Raw genomic sequence first — 25,471 nt, 5'->3', positions numbered from 1 at the left:
AAACTGCTAATGCAATTCGGTACTTAAAATAATATAAACATATTGTTAAATAGCAAAAGAAGATAACTGAATTTTTCTATATATTTTTTTTTAAAAAAAATCCTTAAATAAGTTTTAAGGGGTTTATAACATTCTATTATTATGAAGTTGGGCATCTATAAATCATAGGACAGAAGAGATACGTAGAATGTGTGTGGGGGGTTTGTTTGCCTTTGTGAAAAATTGTGTTGCAAATTAAAATAAAAAATTTTAGTCTGTTAAAGATACTTGAAATAAATTTTTTAGAAAAGGAGGTGTGTATTATAAAAAGTAATACTCCTGTAGTCCCTGTAGTGTAGTTATCTTTAAAATTTAGCTTTCTAGTGGCTTTAGAGCATTTTATAAAAATTGCTGATGGGGCAAATGGGAGAACATGTAGTCTAGAATGGTGGCAAAGTCTTTTGAGATGCTGAGCTGTTCAGGCTTTTTTATGTCTGGGCTATTATGGTTTCAGTCCTGGCTTCATTTGATCTGGCAATATGGCAAAATTATTATCAGTTAGGTATAAGCTAATTCTGCATGTCTGCAGTGCTGCTACTGCTCTTCAGGCTGGAGAAGTCATTTATGTATACAGGGGTTATAAAGTGGGCTACATAGCAAACAGAATTAAGTGGGAATAAAAAAATGGAAAATCTTTATGTTAAAAAGATATTTCTGAAGTAAATGTTACTTTTTCTAACATTAAATGTGTTATAAAAAACAAATTTAGCTTCAATGAAAAGTAGAAGTCTGCTCTATCTGAAGATGGTTTACTGCAACAATCTGTCTTTTTTATCTTAACTTACAAAACTGAAAAGACTCACATTTTGGGTTTTGCCCAAAAGATGCTAAAGTGTCTCAAAGTTTTCAGACAAGGGCCTAGAGAAATCAGTTTTCCTATAACATTTTTAAAGTCATACTGCTTTATAATGCTGCTATCATCAGTTTTATTACATGGAGTATCAGGTCACAATGTGTCAGCAAGAAGTTAAGAACTAATTTATATACTTAATTTTTGCTACTTTTGAATGTTATTTTCCCCTTCTTAGCAAAAAGATACAGAAAAACTTTTCTTATCTAGTTTGACAAAAAATTGCAGTGAACCTGTTCTAAACAGATTAATATTTGTAATATTTTCAGTTTCAAGACATCATCTCATGGAAGCAGGAGTGGACCTGAAAGGCATGAGGAAGCAGACTCACTTTTTAAATATTTTTCTTTTTTTTTCTTCTGGTTTTTTTTTTTTTTTTTTTTTTGCACATTAGACTATTGTTGCTAATGCATGCTGTGTAACAACCTAAGAAAAATTAGTTAATAGTTTTATTTCTTAAATGGCATATGTAAATACTGGGGGGAAAAAAAATCCTGTCTTAATTGAAAGAATAAGAATTATTCCTTGATGTTCTCTTGATATGAGTGGAAGTTAAAAGGGCTGAAAAATACAGCTGCTTGTCAACATAGTGTCCAAAGTAAAGGCAAATTTTTCAGTTGAAATGTGAAAATGAGAAACATCGAATAAGAAATTGGAATATTTTTATTGAAAATTATGTTAAGATCCTGGAAGTTTAGTCTAGGATGGTAAATAATTCCCTTCTCATCTGGGGTCAGCATGCAATCTTATCATGGAACACATAATCCCCTCTTCCAAGGGGATGTAAGTACACTGTTATGTGAGGTTGTCTGGCCTGCTGTAGAATGCAACTGAAGTGCTGTGTCATATAGTGTGATATAAAAATAGATATATTTTGAAAGCAGAGTATTTTAGCTTTGTTCTTTTAGTGAAAATATTAATCTGTGTAGATTAGTATCTACAAGTAGATATATAACATGAAATTTCACTTTGTTATTTTGTTATGCACCTAACTTTACTTCTGAAAAAGAACTTTCATAGGAGGATTGCAGTCACTGTCTTGTCTACTTCTTGCAGGATCAGGATTTAAGAGTCTTCTGAAAATATACTACAAATATACTACCCTTTCCTTTTTGACCTGGTGTTCTATGTCTGTTACAAAAACTCTTAGCAATTCATGCTATAACTACACATACACACTGGTGTAAGCCATTTGCCTGCAGTACTCTCTCATTTAAAACATTATGTTAAAGCACTGGATCTTCATAAGTAAAGTGAAATATGTGGAGTTGGATATGCTAGAACTATTTTTCAAATATCACATACCTTCCCAAAGAAAGCATGGGGTTTTTTTTTCATAATTTTCTGTATATCTACCAGTAAAGTAGTGTTAAGGTTATTCATAAAAATATTCAAAGTAATGCAAGTTTTTGAATTAAAGCTTATTTCAAAATATTGTCCAGATTTCTTTTGATTTCTCTTTTTACACAAATGCAGTCTATATCATTGCATGCTTTCTGCCCCGTTAACTTTCTTTTTGCTGCTCAGGTAGAGAAATAACAGCAGAAACCTTTATGGAGAAGTTGGATAATGGTGCCTTGCTTTGCCGGTTAGCTGAGACCCTGCAGGAGAAATTTAAGGAAAATGGCTTTGATGCAAACAAGCCTGGCAAAGTAAGTGTTTGTCAACACTCTAACATTTAATATCAGTATCTGATGTATCTGACCATTTTGGTACTAAGATTTTTTTTTTGGACAGTTAAGAGATTTTATATGTGGAGGGGTGGTCAAGGTGGGGAGGTAATTGTTCTTTGTAGAAAAATTACAATATGAAATTGGGGGAAATAATGCTTAATTGGTATTTATTAAAGTATCTGTGCAAAGCAGTTACTCTAAAAAGTACTTGTAATATGTGGAGAATAAAAATAAACCATATCTAGGAGTGCGATGTGGTAGGTAATAGTGAAAATATGATCCTTGTATTTATTTTCAAGGGGAGTATTAAGTATCTGTGGGGAGGTGTCTTTTCCTCCAAAAACAGCTCTAGGGAGATCAATAATAAAACTCTATAGTTAGTTTGGTGCCTTGAGTTTAAAGATCCTGTTGCTGTATTGGAAGGGGCTTCAATAAAGTGTTGAAGGAATGATATGAAAAATGTGAAACTTAGGAGATACTTAGGAGTTTTGGAAACATTTGTTTGAACACAACCTTGCTTTAATTTAAATTATTCTCATGGGACAATCTTACTGGGAAACATTCAAGAGTGCAGTAAGTTCATTTCTTGGAGAAGTAGAATTAGATGGTTGACACATTAACACATTCAGTGTGAAACTTATTTTTCTGGTTGCATTCAGGTGCCTCTTCCTTGAAATCTAAAACAGGCAAATGAAGAGCGGGTAAAAAAGAGGCCAAGAACAGAAATCACATAATGCATCTTCTATTCTTCATGTTTCATAACTTGTCTGTAGTAGAAATTAGGGCATGGTATAAATTTTATCAGCTGATCTGAGAAGTGATAGTCTTGTCAGTTGTACCTGTGTAAGTTGTTTTTCTTGGTTCCAAGTTCATAATTGTTGTTGTAGAATAAATTCTCACATTTCCTTGTTCAAATTATAATCAGGTCTTCATTAGTAGAAGTATTGGGTGACTTTGGAGTTCCTCTTTATAATATGGTCTGGCTTGTCTTCACCTAAGTGTCATGGCAGTTTTCAAGTGAGAAAACAGATAGGGCAGTCTTTTTGATTGAGCCTAGGAACTAGGTAGGCAGAAGGAAGGGTTACTTGTACTGTTTTTTGTGTTCCAAGTTACATTAAAAGCAAATTAGACATTTACAGTCCCATATGTGGTCATTATTGACATTTGTTTGTCTTTATTTGTCAGGCTGGTACATGTGACAATACATTGAAAGGGAAAAAACCTACCTCACTGCTATTCTCTCGATGTATGTTATTTCATACTTAGTACAATAAGAATTAAAAGAAGTGGCAGAATAGATTTGTATCACTGTATACTATTAGGGAGCTATTCATCAATCCTTTCAGATTTTAATTCCCTGTATAGCACTCTTGGGCAATAGGACTAGTCTTCATGGTAAAAAATCTGACTTCAGGATACCAAGAACATTAATGAGGAGAAAATACTGTATAAAATTTAGCATAGAAAGAATTCCACCATCCTCCCCTGAAAAAAATTTTTATGTATTTTATTAGTGATATATGTGGAATTTTGAAGCCATTTTGCTTTTGCTCTGCGCAGGAAAACAGAAACACATTCTTTCACTGAGGTGCCCTGATGACTTCATTAGCAGCTGGGTGAAGCCACTGATTTCTATTGAGTTCAGCCTCTATCAAAATAGATAACAAACTTTTCTATCCATATATTTAACTTCTAATTATTTTAGGTAGATGCTGCTGATATAAAATGAGCCAGAAGGATCAGCATGCTTGCTATGCCAGCTTGCATCTGAGGTAGGAAGACAGGATAAAGATATGGTTAATGGAGGGAGTGTGTATAATCTTATATAACCTTCCACAAGCTTGAAGATCTGATCTGTTTTCATAAGTAAAGTTTCTTGTATGTGAACGTGTTCCTGTGGATTCATGGGTTTAGTTTTGTCTTAAAGAAAGAGGATATATCCTGTTCTGATTGATATGTGCTACTAATCATGAAGTCATTGTGCAGCTCTTGAGGCTGTTTGGCCAGTTCAGCAGCTATAGCAAGAGATTTAAGAAGGCATTAAAAGCTGTTATTGCATTCACTGACTCATCAGATTTTTACCATAATTCCCTAAATCCATATTGCAATACTCTACAAAATAGCAGAGGTTAAATCCTATTGCTTCTTGTTTAATAGCTTGTACAATAAGTTTCAAGTCAATGTCAGTTTTGTTAACTAAACTGTATCATTCTCTTTCTTATTAGTGAGCATTGAAATCCCTTCAGATTTCAGGAATCCCCTAGGTCAGCATCAGCTATTTTGAGTGTGCAGTAAATTGGGAAAATAGAGATCCAAAAAGTTCCCAAAATATTGTGTTTCCCAAATCTGGAAGGAAGATTATCACGTTGATATCAACACTTCTTTTTTGTCATGTGGAAACACTTGGGGATACTGGGGAAATTTTCAAAATACATAGGAAACTACTGGTAATGTGACTTGGAGATATAGCTTTAAGAGACTGAAAAGGAGATTAAATGGTGTGCAATGCAAAAGTAGTTTTCTTTCCTTAAGGGTCAGAGGCAGGCAAAAAAAGGCATAACTTTTTATGCATGAAGGAGATAACAGAGTTGCTTTTTATGAGTGACTGCATAGGTTAGGATGCTTGAGTGTGGAAAGAGGGACATATGATGGAACTTGCAAAATCAGGAATGGTGTGATAAATGGTCAGTTTCTATACAAGAACCATGGGATACTGAATGGAGCTGGTGAAAGCCAAACAAGTGAAAGGAAGGCCTTGTTTACATACAAGTTGAAAAATTCTTGTCAAGGACTGTTTAAATTAACCTAGGTTCAAGCAAATACTGGAAAAAATTGGAAGAGAGATCTCTTGGAAGGCTGAATATATGCTTCCTCACAGATGAGGAAGTCGTTATAGCTGAAAATTATTAGAACTTGACAATTCATAAGAATCACTCATAGGTTCTGTGTATTACTGTTTCTTGGGGATGAATAACCTGCTGGTTATGCCAGTGGACAAAGGGAAATCTATTACTAGAGCCAAACTTCAAAGAAATTATTTTAAATTATATTAGTATTTTTTGTTTCTGTATAAAGCCTTTTTAGGACTGAATCCGTGCATCTAAAAATGCCACCTGGGTCACACTGCTTTAGTATTTGGTTTTCAGGAGATGATGCAGAAGCTAGAGTACAAGAGTTTGGAAATCTCTGGTGCCCTTTATACGGTCTCTGCATGTTGCTATTGTGAGCTTAATGCCATAATAAGCACCTTTGGATACCATAATAGATACTTTGTGTCTTCCATGACTCTAGCTACTTTGCTGTTTGATTGGTTAATTATTCAGTAATAAGATATTAAAAGCATTTTAGTTTCTAAATAGGAAGCATTTAAAAAATTGTTCCTTTCAGAACATGTTAGGTTCTAGGACTCTTTTACAAGTCCCAGAAGACAATGTTCTTCATTGTTAAGCAGCCAGACCATGCTTCAAAACCTGATTGTTCTGAAAGCATTGTTGTTGTATCTGATCCTTTGCTACAAACAGACAAGATTTTTGAGTTTTAGATGAAAATGGAATTTTTAAACAGGGAGGGCAGTGTGACTATATAAAATATTTTCTAAGAAGTAACATTTTCCTCTTTCTAGAGATTTTTAGAGTCTTAAATCTTAAAATGTACATTTATAAGATGACAAGGAGATGACTGGTATCAATCTTAATAAATGTTTAAGATTTGTATAGTAGTGAATTGTTGAAACTATCTGTGCTGTTGCCAATGGAGTACTGTCTTGAAACTACAGACTTATTATTATAGCAGCAGTTATTTCATAAAAGAAATTATTGTCACATGATGCCATTTTGTAATTTTCTCCCATTGACCTACATTTCTTCTCCACAGTCTCCTGTCAGTATTTTACCTTTCCTGACAGATATTTAATTTGAGAATTTCACAGATGTACAAATAAATCCAGAGCATCAAGACATGTGCAATATGCACAGAGGCCAAATTTGATTTGGTGTGGCTCAGTTTAGTAAGACCATTAATAAAGATTTTTAAATAAACATAAATAAATTGTGTTAATTATTGTCACCATTTTTGTCAGCAGGGCACAGTCTGCCCACCATCCTTAAAGCTGCTAATATATTTACGAACACTCCATTTAAAACAATGTCTTCGTGAAGCAAGTTGAAGGTGAATTACCTTTGAGAGTCATGTTATGCATTTTAAGTGTTACAATTAAAAGAATCAGTACCAATTATTCAGAATTAGATCTGGAATCTGGATCTTGCTCATAGATCCCAGATGGCCAAGCTGGAAGTCTGATTTAATCAACATGATGGTTTTAATGATACTGTAGGCTTCAGTTTCTCAAGATTATCTGTGTCCTATAGATGGAATGAATGTATGGTATTCTGTAAATTTGGTGTCTTGAACCTGTCTGCCCAGTGTAAAGAGATGTCAGCTGCATCAAAGCCATATTCAGGTGCCCTCTATAAGTTATAAATCTGACTCTCCAGTTGAGCATTTCATTAATAGGGCTGCATAAATTGTTAGGCTATGAATAGATCCTTTGTGGTCTGGAACAGCAATTTTCTTTTCTACACACTTGTACTTTCTGTACTTCTATTTTGCAATAAAAGCTCATGGAGCAAATTTCTAATCATACACATTTTAGATATGGCACTCAGTTACTTGGAAGGATTAAAAAATTACAGCATTGTCTTTTTGTGTATTACTCTTTCTAGTGGCAGACTGATGTGGATGTGAGAGGACAATAATGAACTTGCAAAACAATTCACAAGTGCTAATTCATCTAGAAGGAATAATTTCCACAAGACTGTAAAGCTGCTTGTTAGAGAATCTGTATGTTTCTCAGACACGTCAATAGCTTGCTCGTTCGCTTGGACTGCTACCAGGTTTCTTGCAAATACTGTAGGATTTGTCTGCAACAGGTCACATGCAAAAACCTTCTATGCCTCAACAAATACTTCTACAACTAAGTTTATGCTTGCAGGAGGATAGAGTGCTGTTGCCCACAAGACTATGAAAGCAGATTTCTGAACAATTCCAGAATATTATGTGTTTGTCTGCTTGGCAGGTTCCTGGTGAATACATTGAAGAACTGCTTACAAAGGTGTTAAATGCATTTCAAGATATGCACTGTGTTGAAAGCAGAGCTGTACAATCCTGGAGGGAGCACCAAGACATCATGTGTCTCTGGATTGTTCTTCTCATTGATACTTCTTGTCCTTGGGAAGGCATGGTTTGTTCCCTTGTTTGGCTGAAGCACAAAATATGTGAACTGGCCTTGCTCTTTTCTGTGAACCTGAGGCAGGGATTCTCCAGCTCTCTCTGCTCCTGTTTAACACTGCAGAAACAAACAGATTTTGCATCACAAGCTAATTGTCAGGGCATATTTAAATATTTAACTACTTGGTAGTTCCAGCTCTGGAAAACATAATGATTCAGACTGCAAATCAGGTTTTGAGGATCAAATTTTGATTTCTAATAATATAACTTAACAAGAAAACACCAAGTTTTCTTACATAGATTTTTAAGTAACATTGACTTTGTATGGATTGCTAATACTTAAGCACTTCATAAAATTTATATGAAACCTGGATGTTTTCATAATTTTTTTGCCATTACGCAATCTGTGTATTAAAAATAGAGATGCCATATTTTCTGACAGAAATTTATAAACAGCCATTTTAGATTTGCTGGATTTTACATTTTATGTGAAATACATTGTAACATTCCTATTACTTATTTTGTTAAGTACTTGAAACAAACTGTAGACATCTTCGTTACAAATCTTTCTATTTGGCTTTTTATTTAGACTACTAGGAATAGTCTGGAACAGAAATGTAACAGAGACTTGCATGGAAATTACCTCATAACTTGAGAAAACAACATAATTTAGACCAACTGTCTTCAGTTTACTGTGCAATACTTAGGTCTAAGTTAGTGGTAGTAGAGCTATGGGAGTAATGAATAAGGAAGAACTACAGAATTTGATGCAATTATCAAAAGTGAGTCTTGAATTTAAATATAAGCCAAAATTTCTGAAACAGTGGGACTGGTGAAAGTAAGTGATGATGGCAATGCAGAAGGAGAAAACAAAAGTCCTTTTGAGGCACAGACATAAATTTATAGCTATAATTATGTTTGTTTTTTTAAATAAATATTCCAATTTGTGCTTGTTTATGTAAATCAGTCCCAAATGCTTCAAGTATGCTGTAGAGCTTTGCTCTTAACTTGAGGCTGATTTACGGCTGATTTAGAAATTTGGCTGTACAGACAAACACTCCACCATGTTTTTCAAATCATGACAGTTTTTAAGTTCTACACCTGTTTATAATTCCCTGGGTTCTAGAAATTTCCTTGTGGTTTCTAAATGGAAAATGTACAGAAATTCAGATTCTTTATCATAAAGACAAAGATGCAATTTTTTATTAAAACTTAACATCCAGGACTTTGGAGCATCAGATTTAGATGCAGTAAGGTACACGTTAAATTCTTCCTGAATGTTTTCTGCATCTGCATAAAAATTTTCTTTGTTAAACATCTGGAAATCCAAAAAGCAAACAGATAAAGCATCTCAAAAAGTTCTGTACTTCTTTAGACTGTCTAGTTACTTCACAGTCTTCTTTGACACTTGTCTCATGGGAGGTAAATCACAGTTTGGAGCTAATCTTATAGAAAGGGCTGGAAAACCCTCACCTTGTTTTGCACTTCAGAAGGTCACAAAATATAAGATTGATCATTGGAAGAAAACCATGTGGAAGAGAAAGAGGAGGTATAATGGTAATACAGCTGCATATCCACCATTATTTTTATGAATAGTTTTTTGAATAGCTTCTTACATTTGTTGTTTAGACTGACAGTAAAAGCCTATTAATAATTCCACAGATGAAAGTAATATGTTATTTGACCACACTGTCAGTGAAATTATGGAAACCTTTTTCTATATGAAATATTAGGACCTGTATCACAGTATAACTAGGTTGGAAGAGGCCTCCAAGATCATTAAATCCAACCCATGCCCTAACACCTCAACTAGACCATGGCACTGAGTGCCACATCCTGTCTTTTTTTAAACACATTTTAAAACAGGGATGGTAACTCCACCACCTCCCCAGGCAAAGCATTCCAATACCTTATTATTCTTTCTGTAAAAAACTTCTTCCTGATATTCAACCTATATCTCCCCTGGCGCAGCTTGACACTGTGTCCTCTCATTCTGTCAGTTGCTGCCTGGTGAAAGAGACCAACCCCCATCTGATTACAACACATTTCAGGAAGTTGGAAAGGGTGATAATGTCACCCCTGAGTCTCTTTTTCTCCAGGCTAAACAACCCCAGCTCCCTCAGCCGTTCCTCATAGGACTTGTGTTCCAAGCCCCTCACCAGCCTTATTTGCTCTCCTTTGGACGTGCTCAAGTGTCTCATCATCCTCCCATGGGCTGCCAGCTTTTCCAGGAGTTTGCTGTGGGAGACAGTGTCAAAGGCCTTTCTGAAGTCCAAATAGACAACACCCACAGCCTTTTCTGCATCCACCAGGCAGGTCACCTGGTCATAAAAGGAGATCAGGTTGGTCAAAGAAGACCTACCCTTCCTAAGCCCATGCTGGCTGGTCTTGACCATCCTGTAAGCGCTGCATGATAACACTCAATATAAACTGCTCCATAACCTTGCCAGGTACTGAGGTCAGGCTAACTGAGCTATAAGTACCAGGATCCTCCTTCCTACCCTTTTTGTGAATGGGCCATCTTCCAGTCATCTGGAACTCACCAGTGAGCCAGGATTGCTGGTAAATAATGGAGACAGGCTTTGCAGGCTCATCTGCCAGCTCCCTCATCAGTCTGGGATGGACCCCATCTGGACCCATAGATTTATGAACATCTAAGCAGCTCATCAGTTCTCTGACTTCCTCCTCCTGAATAACAGGGGGACCATTCTGCTCCCTGACACCATCTACCATCCCAGGAGGACAGTTATCCTGAGGACAAACTGTCTTACCACTAAAGACTGAGGCAAAGAAGATGTTAAGCATTTCTGCCTTCTCCTCATCTGCAATTACTAAGTTGCCTCTCTCATCCAGTAGAGAAAGGTTGGTCTTATCCTTCCTTTTACCATTAATATATTTGTAGAAATATTTTTTGTTATCCTTTACAGGAGTTGCCATTTTAAATTCATACTGAGCTTTGGCCTCCCTAATTTTTTTCCTACATGTCCTAGCAGCCCCCTTAAATACTTCCTGAGAGACCTGACCCTCCTTCCAAAGATGATACATCCTCTTTTTATTCCCAAGTTCCTTCAAAACCTCATTGCCCATCCAGGCTGGATGTTTGCCTCATCGATTAATCTTTGGCACATAAGGACAGTCTGTTCCTGTGCCCTCAAGACCTCTGTTTTGAAGCATGCCCACCTTTCCTGGACTCCTTTGTTTTTAAGGGCTACTTCCCAAGAAACTCCTTGAATAAGTCTCCTAAACAGGCCAAAGCCTGTCCTCTGGAAATCCACTGTAAAAGTCTTATTGATATTCCTCCTGATATCACCAAGTATTGAGAATTCTATAATTTTGTGATCACTGAAATGACCAAGCAGTCTCCAACCACCACATCTCCCACCAGACAATCTCTGTTTACAAACAAGTGATATAACATAGTATCTCCCCTAGTGGGGTCACTCACCAGCTGCGACAAAATGTGACCCACATACTCTACAAACTTCCTGAACTGCCTTTGTTCTGCTGTATTAAGTTCCCAGCAGTTAAGTACTTGAATTAACTGCTGCCATTAAGTCTGGAAGGTTAAAGTCACCTACAGGAACAAGGGCTGATGATCCTGAAACATTCTCTAGCTGCTTAAAGAATAAGTTGTGCACCTCATCTTGCTGGTTGGGTGGATGATAACAGACTCCCAGTAGGATGTCAGCCTTGTTGGCCTTCCCCTTAATTCTTACCCATAGACATTCAACTCCATCATCATTAGTTTCAATACCTTTGGTATCAAAGCCTCCCTAATATAAAGGGCTACCCCTCTACGTCTTCTCCCTTTCCTGTCTCTTCTGAAGAGCTTGTAGCTATCCAGTGCGGCACCCCAACCGTGTGAGTCATCCCACCATGTTTCTGTGATGGCATCACATCATAGCTTTGATGTTGCACCATGGCTTTCAGCTCCTCTTGTCTGTTACCCATGCTGCATGCTTTAGTATACATGCACCTCAGCTGGGCCACTGATTTCACCCCTAACTCAGGCTTACCACTCTTGGGGCTGATTTCAGACCGCCCAACTGCATCCCCTTCCCACTTCAAACCTAGTTTAAAGCTCTCTCAACAAATTCTGCCAGTTCATAATCTAATATTCTTCTACCCTCAACAGAAAGATGGAGCCCATCCAGTTCCAGCAGGCCAGGTGCCGTAGAAGTTGCCCCATGATCAAAGATACCGAAATTCTGCCAATGACACCAACCCTTGGGCCACTTGTTAATAATGTGAACGCTCCCATTCCTTTCAGTGTTTTTCCCAGCCACCAAAGGGACTGAGGAAAAGACTACCTGTGCCCCTGCCATATCAACCATTTGACCCAGTACCCTAAAGCCCCTTTTAATTGCCCTAACACACCTCTTTCCAATCTCATCACTGCTGAGTAATAATCACAGGGCTGAATCAGGAAGTCTTTTAGTGATGTCCCTTACCTGGGCCCTAGGGAGGCAGACACCTGCCCTGGAATGGGTCCTGTCAACATATGGGGCCCTCTGTTCCCCTCAGAAGGGAGTCACCGACTAAGACTACCCTTCTTTTCTTTTTGATGTTCGGGGTGGTGATCTCTCTCACAGGTGAAACATAATTGGAAGGTTCACTGGTAAGATCATTTTCTTCTAAATCATCTGGCTGACTCTCTAAATCCAGGGTCTTCCACCTATTCTGAAGTGACACTTGGCTAGGGGTTGGGGATCAGGAGGAATTTTTATTATGGCCTCCCCGAACAGGGACATACTTCCACTCTCCTTCATTGTCCAAGTGTCCTCCTATTGCCTGACAGTGGGAGGTTTGGGAATCTTCTGACCCCAGGTAGGCCTCCCTCAAGGATGGGAGAGTGGAGCTCCACCAATCTATTTCCCTTTCACTTTTCCTAATACCCCTTAGTCTTTCGACTTCCTCCCTAAGCTCAGCCACCAGCGAAAGGAGATCATTCACACTGCAGGCAGGCTTCTTCTGCAACACCCCCTGGTACCACCGATAAGCTCAAACACTCCACATAGGAATGAGTGCATTCACAGGCGCATCCTTTTTTGAGGGTTCTACTTGATTGCACACATTTGTACTTACTACGGTTTTCAATCACGTATAGACCATTATAACAGAAACCCCAAAACCAACCAACGAACAAACACAGTAAACAACACACAGCAAGCCTTGCTAACAGGAAGAAACCTCCACACTTTCCTGCTTGCCCTGCCTGCACGAACTGATGTGCCCTCAGCGGTGTTCCATGCCCCGTTTGCCCGTTTGCCCGCTCCTATTCACGGCACTCCAGGTGGCCACGCTCCCCAGGGGCCTCTTTTAGCCAGCCCGCTGCTCACTGGCAGAAGAAGCCCCAACCCGTGTAACTCACAAAAGCCAATGTGTAATGTGTTTTGATTAATCTCAAATGTTTAGTTAGAATTTTTTTTAAGCATTGTCCTTAGCTTCAATTCTTCTGGAATAATTAAGGGGTAAAGTGATTTTGAAATTGCTGTTACTAAAATTAGTTGCTTTTGCTAAAATTTAGTGGTTTTTATACTTTATTTTGAGAGAATCATGTCCCCTTTAAGAACGTGATGTTTAATAAAATATAATTGTGGGGTTAATAAGATGCTTTTCAAAATATGTCCCATGGAAATCTACCCAGATTTCACCATTTAGTATCCATCCAGATTTCACCAGTATCTCATGGAAATACTTTCATATCTCATGGAATAATTGCTGCTTATTGGCATGTTTATTCACAAGTCGTATTGTGTGACAACACACAAACAAATGCAATTCTCCTGTTAATTGCAGTTGTTATTGTTAATAACCCCCCAATTTTTTCTCATTTAATTGTAATAAAAATGAGGGAAATTAAGAAACTAGGTTTCTTTTGTCATCTTCAACTAACTCTTTGCTAATTCTACTCTGAGTTCTGAGGTTGTGTTGGGGAAAAGCTCAGGATCATCTACTGAGGATAAGGTGTAATGGCCCTCTGAGAGAACAACTGTGAGAAATACCCCATTCTGTTCAAATGAACTGTTATTGAAGAAGCCTGTTATAAAACGACAATATAAAAATTCCCCATCTAAATGTTAATTCTGAAACTCAATGATCTAAGGATAAAACACAGACCATTTATTGAAAGTGAATGAACTACTGAAGGTAGGCTAACTGAGGTCAGTTAGCTTGACCTCAGTACCAAGTAAGGTTATGGAACAGTTTATACCGAGTGCCATCATGCAGCACTCACAGGATGGCCAGGGTATCAGACCCAACCAGCATGGGTTTAGGAGGGGTAGGTCTTCTTTGACCAACTCAATCTCCTTTTATGACCAGGTGACCTGCCTGGTGGATGCAGGAAATACTGTGGGTGTTGTCTATTTGGATTTCAGCAAGGCCTTTGACACCATCTCCCACAGCAAACTCCTGGAAAAGTGGCAGCCCATGGCTTGGACAGGAGCACTTTCTGCTGGGTTAAGAACTGGCTGGATGGCCAGGCCCTGAGAGTGGTGGTGAACAGTGCTGCATCCAGCTGGTGGCCAGTCACCAGTGGTGTCCCCCAGGGGTCTGTGCTGGGGCCAGTCCTGTTAAGTATTCTTACTGATGACATGGATGAGGGTATTGAGTCCTTCATTAATAAATTTCTGAACAACACTAAGGTGGGAGCATGTGTTGATCTGCTGGAAGGTAGGAGGGCTCTGCAGAGAGGCCTGGATCGGTTGGATGGATGGGCGGAATCCAGTAGGATGACGTTAAGAAGTCCAGGTGCCGAGTCTTGCATTTTGGCCACAGTAACGCTCTGGGATGTTATAGGCTGGGGATGGTGTGGCTGGACAGTGTCCAGGTGGAAAGGGACCTGGGGGTACTGGTCAACAGCCAACTGAATATGAGCCAGCAGTGTGCCCTGGTGGCCAAGAAGGCCAATGGCATCCTGGCCTGTGTCAGGAATAGTGTACCAGCAGGAGCAGGGAGGTCCCTGTATTTTGTTCCCCTGTACTTGGCACTGGTGAGGCTGCACCTGGAGTGCTGTGTTCATTCTGGGTCCCTCAGTTTACAAAGGATGTTGAGGCGCTTGAGCGTGTCCGGAGGAGGCAATAAGGCTGGTGAGGGGCTTGGAACACAAGTCATATGAGGAATGGCTGAGGGAGCTGGGGTTGTTTAGCTTGGAGAAGAGGAGACGCAGGGGTGACCTTATCACTCTTTACAACTTCCTGAAAGGTGGTTGTAATCAGGTGGGGCTTGGTCTCTTTCACCAGGCAGCAACTGACAGAACCAGAGGATACAGTCTCAAGCTGTGCCCAAGGGGGATACTGGTTGGATATCAGGAAGAATTTTTTTTACAGAAAGAATAATAAGGTATTGGAATGCTTTGCCTGGGGAGGTGGTGGAGTCACCATCCCTGGATGTATTTAAATAAAGATTGCATGTGGCACTTGGTTCCATGGTCTAGTTGAGGTGTTAGGGTTGGATTTGATGATCTTGTAGGTCTCTTCCAACCTAGTTTTTCTGTGATTCTGTGAATTGATGTTTTCATGGGTACTGTAAGGAGGTCTTTGCCTTCACTTACCCTAGTGTGTCTTTCTTATTGTCTCTGTTTATAAAATCTTAATACGCTTAAAAAAATTTAATTGAAGTGTCTCTCTTGAATGCACTCTAATAGTAGTCACTCTATTTAATGCTATTATTGCATTGATAAAAAACCAAACCACCACTGGTATTTCCATTTGGCCTGCTAGCATTTTCAGAGGGTAGGATTAATAGCTCTTAATTTTTGGTGCATACGTGCCTGGAGTTTGCAAGTTACTTCTTCAGGATTTTGAAAGAATGTTGATAAAAGTGAACTTGTTAGTAGTCATGGATATTTTACAGGCATAGATTTTAAAAGACAATTTATAGACCTTCCCAAGTCTTTGGACTATAGTGACCTTATCCCACCCTCAATTATACAAATTGAGTGGGAAGGAACAGCGTCTGACATCTGTTCAGGTCGGCTCTCTGCTGTGATCCTCCATGAGTTGTGCTCTCGAGTGCAAGATTCCTGGTTGTAGATCTCTGTGTGTTACCCAACAGCTGGCCTCTGATAGATGAACTTCTAGCTCTGACAGACATTGGAATTTTGCCTCCATGTGTTGAAATGCACGTGACCTTTGACTACGTTTAAATTACTTATTAGTCAAAAAATGAAATGTGCTTAAGCTGGTGAATGAAGCTTCTGCCTTGCTGCTTTCTGACATTATTTACTTCTGGGTATCACAGTTGCACAGGGCATTGTCTGTGGATTGAATAGTCTCTTGTATTCCTTGGCTTTCTGCCAGACTACTAGAAGCAAAAGCTGCATTGTTTCTGTGAAATTAGTTTTTTATTACTATTAACATTGTCTTTTTTAGAATACCAATCTTGCTGTGTGATGAGTAACCTGTGTTTGGGACAGAACACATAGAAGAAAAAAAGACATGAAAAAATGCTTAACTTTTAAAATTATATTACTAAATTAAGGTTATTTTTTTATATATACGTACTCTTAAGAAGCTACAGGAAATGCCACTTGAGAGAATGTGTTCTACTTTGACACTTAATAGCATGGTTAAAGCATTCATTTAGTCCTGCGTTTATTTCAATGTTTTAGTCTGTATATTTCTATAAAGCCTTTATGATGTTAATTATTTTATTGGCATATTGTAAATCTGTTAGGGATTCCAAAGTATTCACAAATGCTTTCTTAGAATCTAGGAAGTTAATAATGAGTGATTTTTGGCTTTTGATGATCTCTGCAATTATTATATAGGGTAAAAATCTGGTCAACACTGATCTGTAAACTTGAAATCCAATCTCCTATTCAATTAAAATGACATAATATGACAATGTAAAGACTATTTCACTGAAGGGCAATGTTTTGCTAACCTTTAAGTGAATTCTATGGGGTGCTTGCTTTGTTGTAAGTTCAATGTTACTTTTCATTAATCTAGAAGTTGTTCTTAGTTCTATGTGGAAAAGTTTGGCATTTTTTGGTGTCTCCTAAGCCTTCAAAACTTCCTTGTTGAGCTTTTGTGCTAAATTTTTCTTGGGGTTTAACTTCTATTTGCAGCTTTAGGAAGGCTGAGGGGTTATATTTCTTAGGTTTTTTTTCAGTGTGAAATGCTTAATTTTAAATTCTATGTATGTATTTCCATATTCTGTTTTACATGTGCATTTAGCACATGTTTTGACCATTGGTCCAATTGTTTAAGAACACTTGTGCAAAATGAGGAAAGAATAGAAGGAGGAAAATGATTGGTACTAGCCACGGAGCTAAGTTAAAAAGCAAATGATGGAAAGTTTTGAAATAGATACATGTTCTAGCTGATATAATCACATTTCAATATGAATTTATGCTCACATAACACTAAATGGCCTAGAAAGACACCACTGCAGCTAGTTGCTGCATAGCATAATTTCCCCCATGCACTCCCCATTTTGGTTAATGTAGGTCATAAGGAGATAAAAGCAAATTTTTCCTAACAGTACCTAGCTAACTGTAACCCTCCATCATAGCAGACAAATTGCTCTTCTTTTTGTTTTTGAATAAAAATAAAAGCAACAGTTCAAAATGTCCTGAAATAATCTTTTCAAAGAAGGAAATATGATGAGCAATCTTCAAAATATGACTCAAGTCTAAGTCTGCCATAAATAAATGGGGATTTTTGCATGTGTTCATGAACTTATTTTGGAAAAGCATTACAAAAAATAGATTTTTCCATATGATTTCAGAGCACCGATGTAAGAGAGTCCCCTTTGGATTTAGAAGTGAACCTGACAACATTTTTCCAGGATTGCATCATATGTTTCACTCACACTTTCACATCCTGTATTAAACCACACGCATACATGTCAACAAGACAAGATTGTAAAAGGAGTGTGACTGGGGAATTGTTTTCCTGATACTTGATAGGAGTAATTGCGGCCACTGCTGCTTCAAAGCAACTGTGGTTATACTATACTGAATCAACAAAAGTCAGTTTTGCCATGTGGAAACCTAATTATTTCAGAATGATCTGTTAGAAAGCACTTTTGAAATAATCAGGCCATTTATACAACTCAGTAAAAAATATTTGTGCATGAAACCTTTCTTGGATAAAAGCTTTCATGTGTTATGGTTTGAGCAGTAAAGTGACAGTTTTGGAAATATTAAAAAAGTAGACTTCTGTTTAAGAGGTGGTTGGAAAATTTAGTAGGTGATTAGAAAATATGAGTATTTCCCTATGATTTGTGTGATAAACCTGGCAGGGCTATTACTGAATAGAAAAGAGGGTGGGGTTTTTTGCTGTTCTCTTCAGCAAGAGCCTAATATTGTGGTAAATGGGACGAAACTTCAGTATATTTTAGTGAGATCATGTGATGTCAGGGATATTTGTCTGTGTAGTATTTGCTCCTGAAAATTATTTGAAGCTTTTGTGGTCTTTTTGGTCCTTAAATTACGTAGTTGTTGTTCGCAACAATGTCTTGTTTTTACATGTGGTTGTTCATCACTTCTGAGCTGTTTAGGACATCTGTTATTCAAACATTTTTTCTGTCACTATGAAATTAAAGAATATCATAAATTTGCTTAGTTAAGGCTGATGTTCTGTACCTAGGCTCTTACTATTTGCTGTGCAGCACTTACTACCGAAAAGATGTTTTTGAAAGACACTGTAATCCTTATAATTGTGAAGGAATGTTGCAAGTTCCATGAATGTTGAAGCTTCGTAGTGAAGCTAGGTTAAATGATGTGTTTAAAAGTTACTTGTCAAAACGTAGAATTGTAATTTATGGATGGTCATGTGTATGAAATTTCAGGTGATTACTGACACATAAACCATCTGTTCTGAATTGTGCCTCTTGGAAGAAATTCTGCATTCAGTCACTGCAATATACATAAATCCAAAGATACAAAATATTTAGAACCAGATTTATTAATGTGTTGTTAGTACTGGGGGCCTAGTACTCAAGGGTCACTAGAGGTTTTCTGCATTACTGCCAGATATTGCAGTGCCTTCCCAATGGCTCCTTAGAAGAGAGGCTGTGCAGGCTCTCCTGGCTATCTCCTCACTTCTGGCTGCTTTTGTACTGCTGAAGACTCTGTGCCACACAACAGGTCTTGGTCTCCAGGACCAATGCTGGAGGCTTGCTCATGCTGCTGGGCTCAGGGCCAAGGGGAGCAGATGGGTTGTGCCCACACTGAGCCCAGATCTCCACTGATTGCCAGATGGCAGCCACCAGTCATATACACAAGAAATTTTTTTGTGTGGTTTGGTTTGGGTTTTTGTTTGTTGTTTTTTGTTGTTCAGTATTTCTAAGTTAATCCAAGCGGTTTATTACAGACTTCCAGAACAGTGTTCAACATCCTTAGCAAGACTTGAAAGAACATAGGCTATTTATTATGGTTGTGTCAGCACAAAGCAGTTTAAAGGTACAGAATTGTCTAGAACTGGAGAGCTGTGTGGAAGCAAAAAACCCCAGTATGATGTCACCAGCCCTCCTGAGCTGTTCCTGGCACTAGAAACAGGGTCTTTTTTCTTGGAGAAGATTCACTAGTTTTCTGCAAAGGCAAGCCTGAGAGCAAAGTAACACATGGACACTGTGGAAAAATTCAGAAATGAGAACTGAAGAGGGAACTGAGAGATAACATGATTTGATACTGCAGGTCTGCTCTTACACATAAAGTAACTGTACCCTTATCTCCTTTCCATTCTCTCTAAAATTTTTATGCACAAGTCTGCAAATGCCAGGAATACTGGACCTGGCTTCTTAGCATCTTGTTCCTGTTACAGTGTTGTTCATCTGTAACAGATTATCCAGAATCTGTGCTTTTAATTTGACATAATATATCAGAAATTACAAAGAGTATAGTAGTGTCAGATATAGTTTATTTGGTTCCCTTATGTTGACTACTAACTCAGTTGATTCAATGTCCGTGTATCACTTCAGATAATCTGGTCCAAGCAGAGGTGATATGGGAAAGAAATTTCATTCTGCTTGATTTTCGTGTTGCTAAACTAATTTAGAGCTGCTGGTAATTTAATTCAGTGAGAATATGATTAAGTATGATGTATGTATAATGGATGTTTTATGTAACTAGATTGATAGAATGGTATGAAATGACACCTTTTTGCACCTATTGACAAGACAAAGTTAATTATAAACTACCAAGTGTTTCTGGTTCCACTGAAACGCTAAAAACCACAGATTAATTGTCAAGATTTAAGGGAATCAAAATACCGTAGTAATCATGACCAGCCTCCCCAGGGCCCTGACCTGCACTCTCTGTCCATGGCCCAGAACCTCCCTTTTACCTCAGCCCTTTTTCTTGCCAGAGCTGTGTTGTGAACAGACCATCTCCAGCCTGGCTGCTTGCGTGCTGGTTTTCATGGCCAGGGCCTCAGTCAGTGTCTGTTTGCAGCCCTGAGTCCAGCCTTGTCTTCTGCTGTTTCTGACTTGCCTTCCCTGGGCACACTAGACCTGACGTGGCTCTTCCTCCTCTTACACAGCAACTATCTAAAGCTCGTGTGCTTTATTGAGTGCTCTGGGTCTGCACCATTGTCAGTGAGGGCTGCCACTGCCTGTGCTGGGGTCACCCTTTGGTCCTGGATTATCTTCCCTCACAGAGCAGCCAAGGTCTTGCTGCTCTCTGCCTATTCCCCATTTTTCTTTGTTCCAGTCCAATATCCCTGCCCACATTGCTTGTTTCTCTTTTGCACTGAAAGAGGTGAGGTTGAGTTGAATCTTCTCTAGGAAATAATTTTGAAGAAGGGACTTCTTTAAGGTTTCTGCAATGTTTTGTGTAAGATTTTCATGAAAAATCATAAAAGAAGTCCTGTTTGGACAGCTTTCCTCTGCAGCCTGAACTAGCTGACCTAGCTGCCAGAGGCTTGTGTGACTCCTTTTAAAAGAAGTGAGTGTGCTTTTAAGACTATTAGATTTGTCTAGTTAAAATCTCTAGTTAAAATCTCCTGGGAAAGGGTATAGGGAGAGACAGAGACGGACAAATGCTGCATTACTTCTTCCTAAAGACTAAGTCAATGAGAGAAAATTCAGTGGGAGAAACAGTCTGTACAGGATAAGTATTAGCCTCAGAAGAAATACTCATTGTTTCTTTGAAGAAATTAGTGTGACGTGAAAAGAGTGCCAGCCTAAAAAATGTCTAGTGCTGACAGCTTTTTACTAACTTTTTTTTTTAAGAAAAGAAAAAATAAAATACCTGTGAGTAACTGAGCATTTTTTCCACTTTTTTCTTTTTTTTTCCCTCCAGAAGAATAGAAAGGGGGCAGAAATAATGTTTTAAAACTTCATTGTTTTCTGATCTGTAAGATTGTTCCATTTCTAGAACCCCTTGAAAGAACTCATGTTTATAGTTTTTTTATTTATTCTGGATTAGAGAATAGCTGTCTTTACTTCCCTGCCTTCTTCTTGCTTTCCCCTCCTTGTTCTAGGGTGGTCCAGGAGGTAATACGGTATCTGTGGCATAAGGTTTACCTGGATTTTTGTTTAAAATATTATGCAGAATTGGTCAGTGTTTTATATAAATTACAGAAAAGTATTAATATCTCCTTGCAAAATAGTTTAAACCATAAGTTAATTTTTCCAAAACAATGAAACATAAATTGTGTAATTGGATAAGATTCATGGGGGAATGAAAGCTAAATGGTGACTTGAGGAATAGATTTAAATGCATAAATCTGTGAGACGTATTTATATATCTAAGACAAGCAGTTAGTCCCCACTGTCACACTGATAAGTACAATGGTGTTTATGCTTGCTTGTTCTATTTTCATTTTATTTGGCTTATTTGGTAGATAGCAGTGAGTAGTTCTGTGCATGTAGACATATTCTGCCATTACATTTCTCCTTCTAAGCTGTATTCAATACTGATATTATTATGTTGCTAGAAGCTGTTAAGGGGAAGCCTACTTCTGTGTCTTTTTCCCCATTTCCAGAAATATTAAGGTAGGAATGAGAATGAATATTGTCAGTTTTTTACTTCTTAGCTCACTTTGATTGAGTAACTACTGACTTCAGAACAGAAGTAAACATTTCATAAATCAGCATCGGAGAAACAGTGCATTCAAATCAACATAAGGTCTGAATTCCTCCATAATTTAGAGATTCATAAAGTTACATAGCAAAAATGTTGCATTTTCTGTCTTCACTTGGCCATGTATTATAGCTATTTTTTATTTGAGGAAAAGAAACCTTAAGTGAGAATTAAATGTGTCTCAGTAAACGTACCAATACAGGCAGCAGGATTGCTGTGGTAATTACTCTGTTTGGTACAAATAATAATGTTGTATCAGTAGCATCCAGCCTGATATTGAAATCATGTAAATGGAGCTACTCTGATACAGTGACAGCCTGTCTCTAAAGACCTTGACTTTGACTTTGTAACTTCTAGGTTTACACTCCTGTGTTGTGCACTGGGGACTTCTGTGTGTTGTTAAGCAGGAGACAGTGACCTTACTGAAGTGTTTGTACTCTCTGGGCCTCAAGACCCATTCCCTTACACTATGATTACCTCCTAAAATAGAACTGAAAATAATTCACCCTTAATTGTGAGAAAGTTCAGTTGCTAGTTTAAAGTCTGCCTTTTTTTTTTTTTTTTGTTCAGTAAACTGGACCAAACACTCAATCCAAAGCCTGCAGTTATTAATATTCCTAAGAAGTAGCTAATGTTGGTTCAGCTCTCAACTTCATTGAGTGGACTTTTGGAAAAACTTTTTGGTTGTGAACTTCATGCTGTTAAATTTACTCTCATGCTTCTTTGCTTGGAATTCTTTAATGGCTAAGGAAATCAATTGGTGGCAGTTATCCATCTATGCAAAACTTGCACAGTGACTTTGTAATACTTAAGTATTATGCTAGCATGTATCATTTAGCAAAATAAAGAATTCCTGTTTTCCAGACCTTACCAGTTCGGAAAATTCCATGCAAAGCCAATGCTCCTTCAGGGTCTTTTTTTGCACGGGACAACACAGCAAATTTCTTATCCTGGTGCAGAGATGTAGGTGTGGATGATACCTGCCTGTTTGAATCAGAAGGTTTGGGTATGTATTTCTTTATTCTTTATATAGTAGTTGGTAATTTAAAATAACTTTTCCTTTGCATTTAGCCTTGAAAGACAGAAAGGCTTTTAATAGGTCCCGGCTCTAAATCTGACCTGTGTTTGACTGTGTTAATTCTGCCACTTGTCTGTAGACTAAACAAACAAGGTACACATCACATAATACCCATTTAAGTCAATTTTTAGAGGAACTTAAATGAGAGGAAAATCTGGCTATATTTTCTTGCACACAAATGATTTTTCACCCTACACATACTTTTCTGAGCATGGAATGCTGTTCAATGTATAAGATGGTGATTTTCTTTTTGGGAGAGTACGATACAAGTGCATGCACAGTTCTGTCTGCAGACATTTGGCTATTTGTGGAGATTTAATAATTGCACAGGAGGCAAAAAATACAAAATTTTTCTGTTTCCTATGCTGACCATTTTCTCCAGGTGGTTCTTTTGAGTGGTTCTGGACAAAAATTATCCCACACTACGGCTTCAGGGTGTTTCATGAAAAGAATTGTACTGCTTAGGAAACCACTGCTCTAATACTACATATTCTTCATTGTTTTAACTCTTCTCTCTTCAAAGGAAAACTTTTGAATCTAGACTTCAGAGTTTTTCAGCTAACTCTCATGAAATTATGAGAGTCCAATGTTTGTTATCTGAAATCAGATAAAAGTGTAAAGCAGCCATGATGACAGATCAGTTTCTGTGGAAGACAAATGAACACACTGTGCTGAATGAAGAAGCTTCTTTGTTCTGTTGCTCAGAAAGCCTTTGCCCTGTTAAAGCTCTTTCATGTGTTGTGACTGATCTATTCCCATTCTTTTACAGTCTTGTGCTACTTCTGTAGTCTAGCACAAATATTTCTGATAGTTTTTTTTTTTTTTTCTGTTTTTGTCTGTTCTTTTATTCTGGGAGGTTTTTTAATTGCATTATTTTATATATCTGCGAGAAAATGCTTGGCAGAGGGCAGATTAGTATCTCAAAGGTGGCAAATAGTAAGATGAATATATGTATTGACTTCATTATGTTAATTAAATATTTAAGATGAAATTCTTATTTGATATGGTAAATCACATGGAAGATGAACAATAATTGTAGTTCCAATTATTTGAAATGGTGAAGAAGTTGGACATTTATCTAGGACCAAGAAGCTTGTAAACACCAGGAGATGCAGACCTCCAGTGCCTGAGATAGGCAGAAGAACCTTTGGTTAACAGAATGCTTCAAGGTATTTGAAGTTTGTATTGCTGTGGTAAGCCCAGCCATTTGCCATTGTTCCACAAATTTACTGTGCATTTTTAAGAAATTACATTTTGTTTGGAGATAGAATTAACATAACTGGAATACTGACATTTCCTGATAAGTTAATTTTCACACATGCACAGTGCCTTGCCTGCCATAGTAAAACACAGAGTGCAAATACACCTGGAAAGGTGTGTTCCAGGGGACTTCCTCTCAGAAAACTGAAGTGAAATATGACTGCACAAACCTGTGCTCTATTTTGTTTGATTAGTGACTGATTTTCTTCACTGATTACAAACTAGGCCCTGTTTTTTTCTTCCCTTATTATATAAGGTACTAGTACAAAAGATTTATGGTGTTTGAAATAGGATTAGGACTTGATAATATTTTAAACTATTTTTATGAAATTGAGGGTGTGGTAATCATGCCATAAAAAAAAAATTGATAAAACCAATAGCTATAATTCTCTCTCAGTTCAAATGTGAACTCAGAGTTTTGCTTTCTTTTGAGATTTTCCTGATGCATTAAAAATAAAGATAAATCTTAACAGTTGCCAATCTAAAGCTTTTATGTTCCTCTCTCTCTTCCACAAATCACTTCACCAATGCATAGGAAGCAAAAATTCAACAAAGGTAAGTAATATCAAAGGTTCTTTTCAAAGTAATGAGAGATGTCTGTGAATCACATCTGTCTTTGCACTGCCTCATTGAATTCTGCATTTTTTATGATTATTTGTGGTAAAATTATGGTCACAGAGGTAACTGTTTTCTGTATTTTCTTCTGTTTTTTCTCAGGGCTTATAAAGTCAGTAAATTGGTGTGTAAATTGTTAGTGATAAAGCAGCTTTTTTCTGTCTGTGTTGGAGAAACTTATTGTATCAATGTTCTAAATGGAGTGGATTTTTATCCTAATTTTTTACTCTTATTCTACCTGCTTTATGGTATGCAAATATTGTGTTATTTAATTAAATGCATGTAGTGACATTTTCATCATGCTACTGTATCATATAAAACATTCCTGAAATCTTTTTCTGGCAAATATCTATTCTAGAATTATAAGAGTGATTTTAAAGATTTAGTGCATTGAAATACTCGAACAATGGATTTATGGCAGTACTGATTTTAAAAAAAAAAAAAGTACCAAGTATACTAGAGATCAGCAAAATGAAATCTTTGCTAGCGAAGAAATTATTAATTGCTATTATTTCTCAGTACTTGAAAATACTATCTCATCGTTATGAGTTCTGAAGAAGTCTTTGAAATCATGCAAGTGTAACTGCACACAAATGCATGCCACGCTCAGAACTTTCTAGCACTGAGACTGAAGTGATGCACAGGTATTCCTCACTGGAATTGGAACTGTCTCAGAGACTAGAGCAGATAGGGGC

At 37.6% G+C, this 25,471-nt stretch overlaps 1 protein-coding gene across 3 annotated transcripts in view; it reads left to right on the top strand.

Annotated features, from left to right (window-relative positions):
• The window catches only part of GAS2 (growth arrest specific 2), a 106,915-nt gene that overhangs the window by 24,101 nt on the left and 57,343 nt on the right, over window positions 1-25,471 (top strand). For all 3 annotated transcript variants that reach the window (XM_056491997.1, XM_056491996.1, XM_056491994.1), the window contains exons 3-4: window positions 2,417-2,541; window positions 22,688-22,829. In XM_056491997.1, the coding sequence (XP_056347972.1) occupies window positions 2,417-2,541; window positions 22,688-22,829 (267 nt within the window). The remainder of the gene's footprint in view (window positions 1-2,416; window positions 2,542-22,687; window positions 22,830-25,471) is intronic.

The sequence above is a fragment of the Oenanthe melanoleuca genome, chromosome 5 (assembly GCF_029582105.1).
Source record: "Oenanthe melanoleuca isolate GR-GAL-2019-014 chromosome 5, OMel1.0, whole genome shotgun sequence".
Lineage (NCBI taxonomy): Eukaryota > Metazoa > Chordata > Aves > Passeriformes > Muscicapidae > Oenanthe > Oenanthe melanoleuca.
Note: the sequence above shows the minus strand (reverse complement) of the source record. Positions and strands in the feature narration are given on the sequence as shown.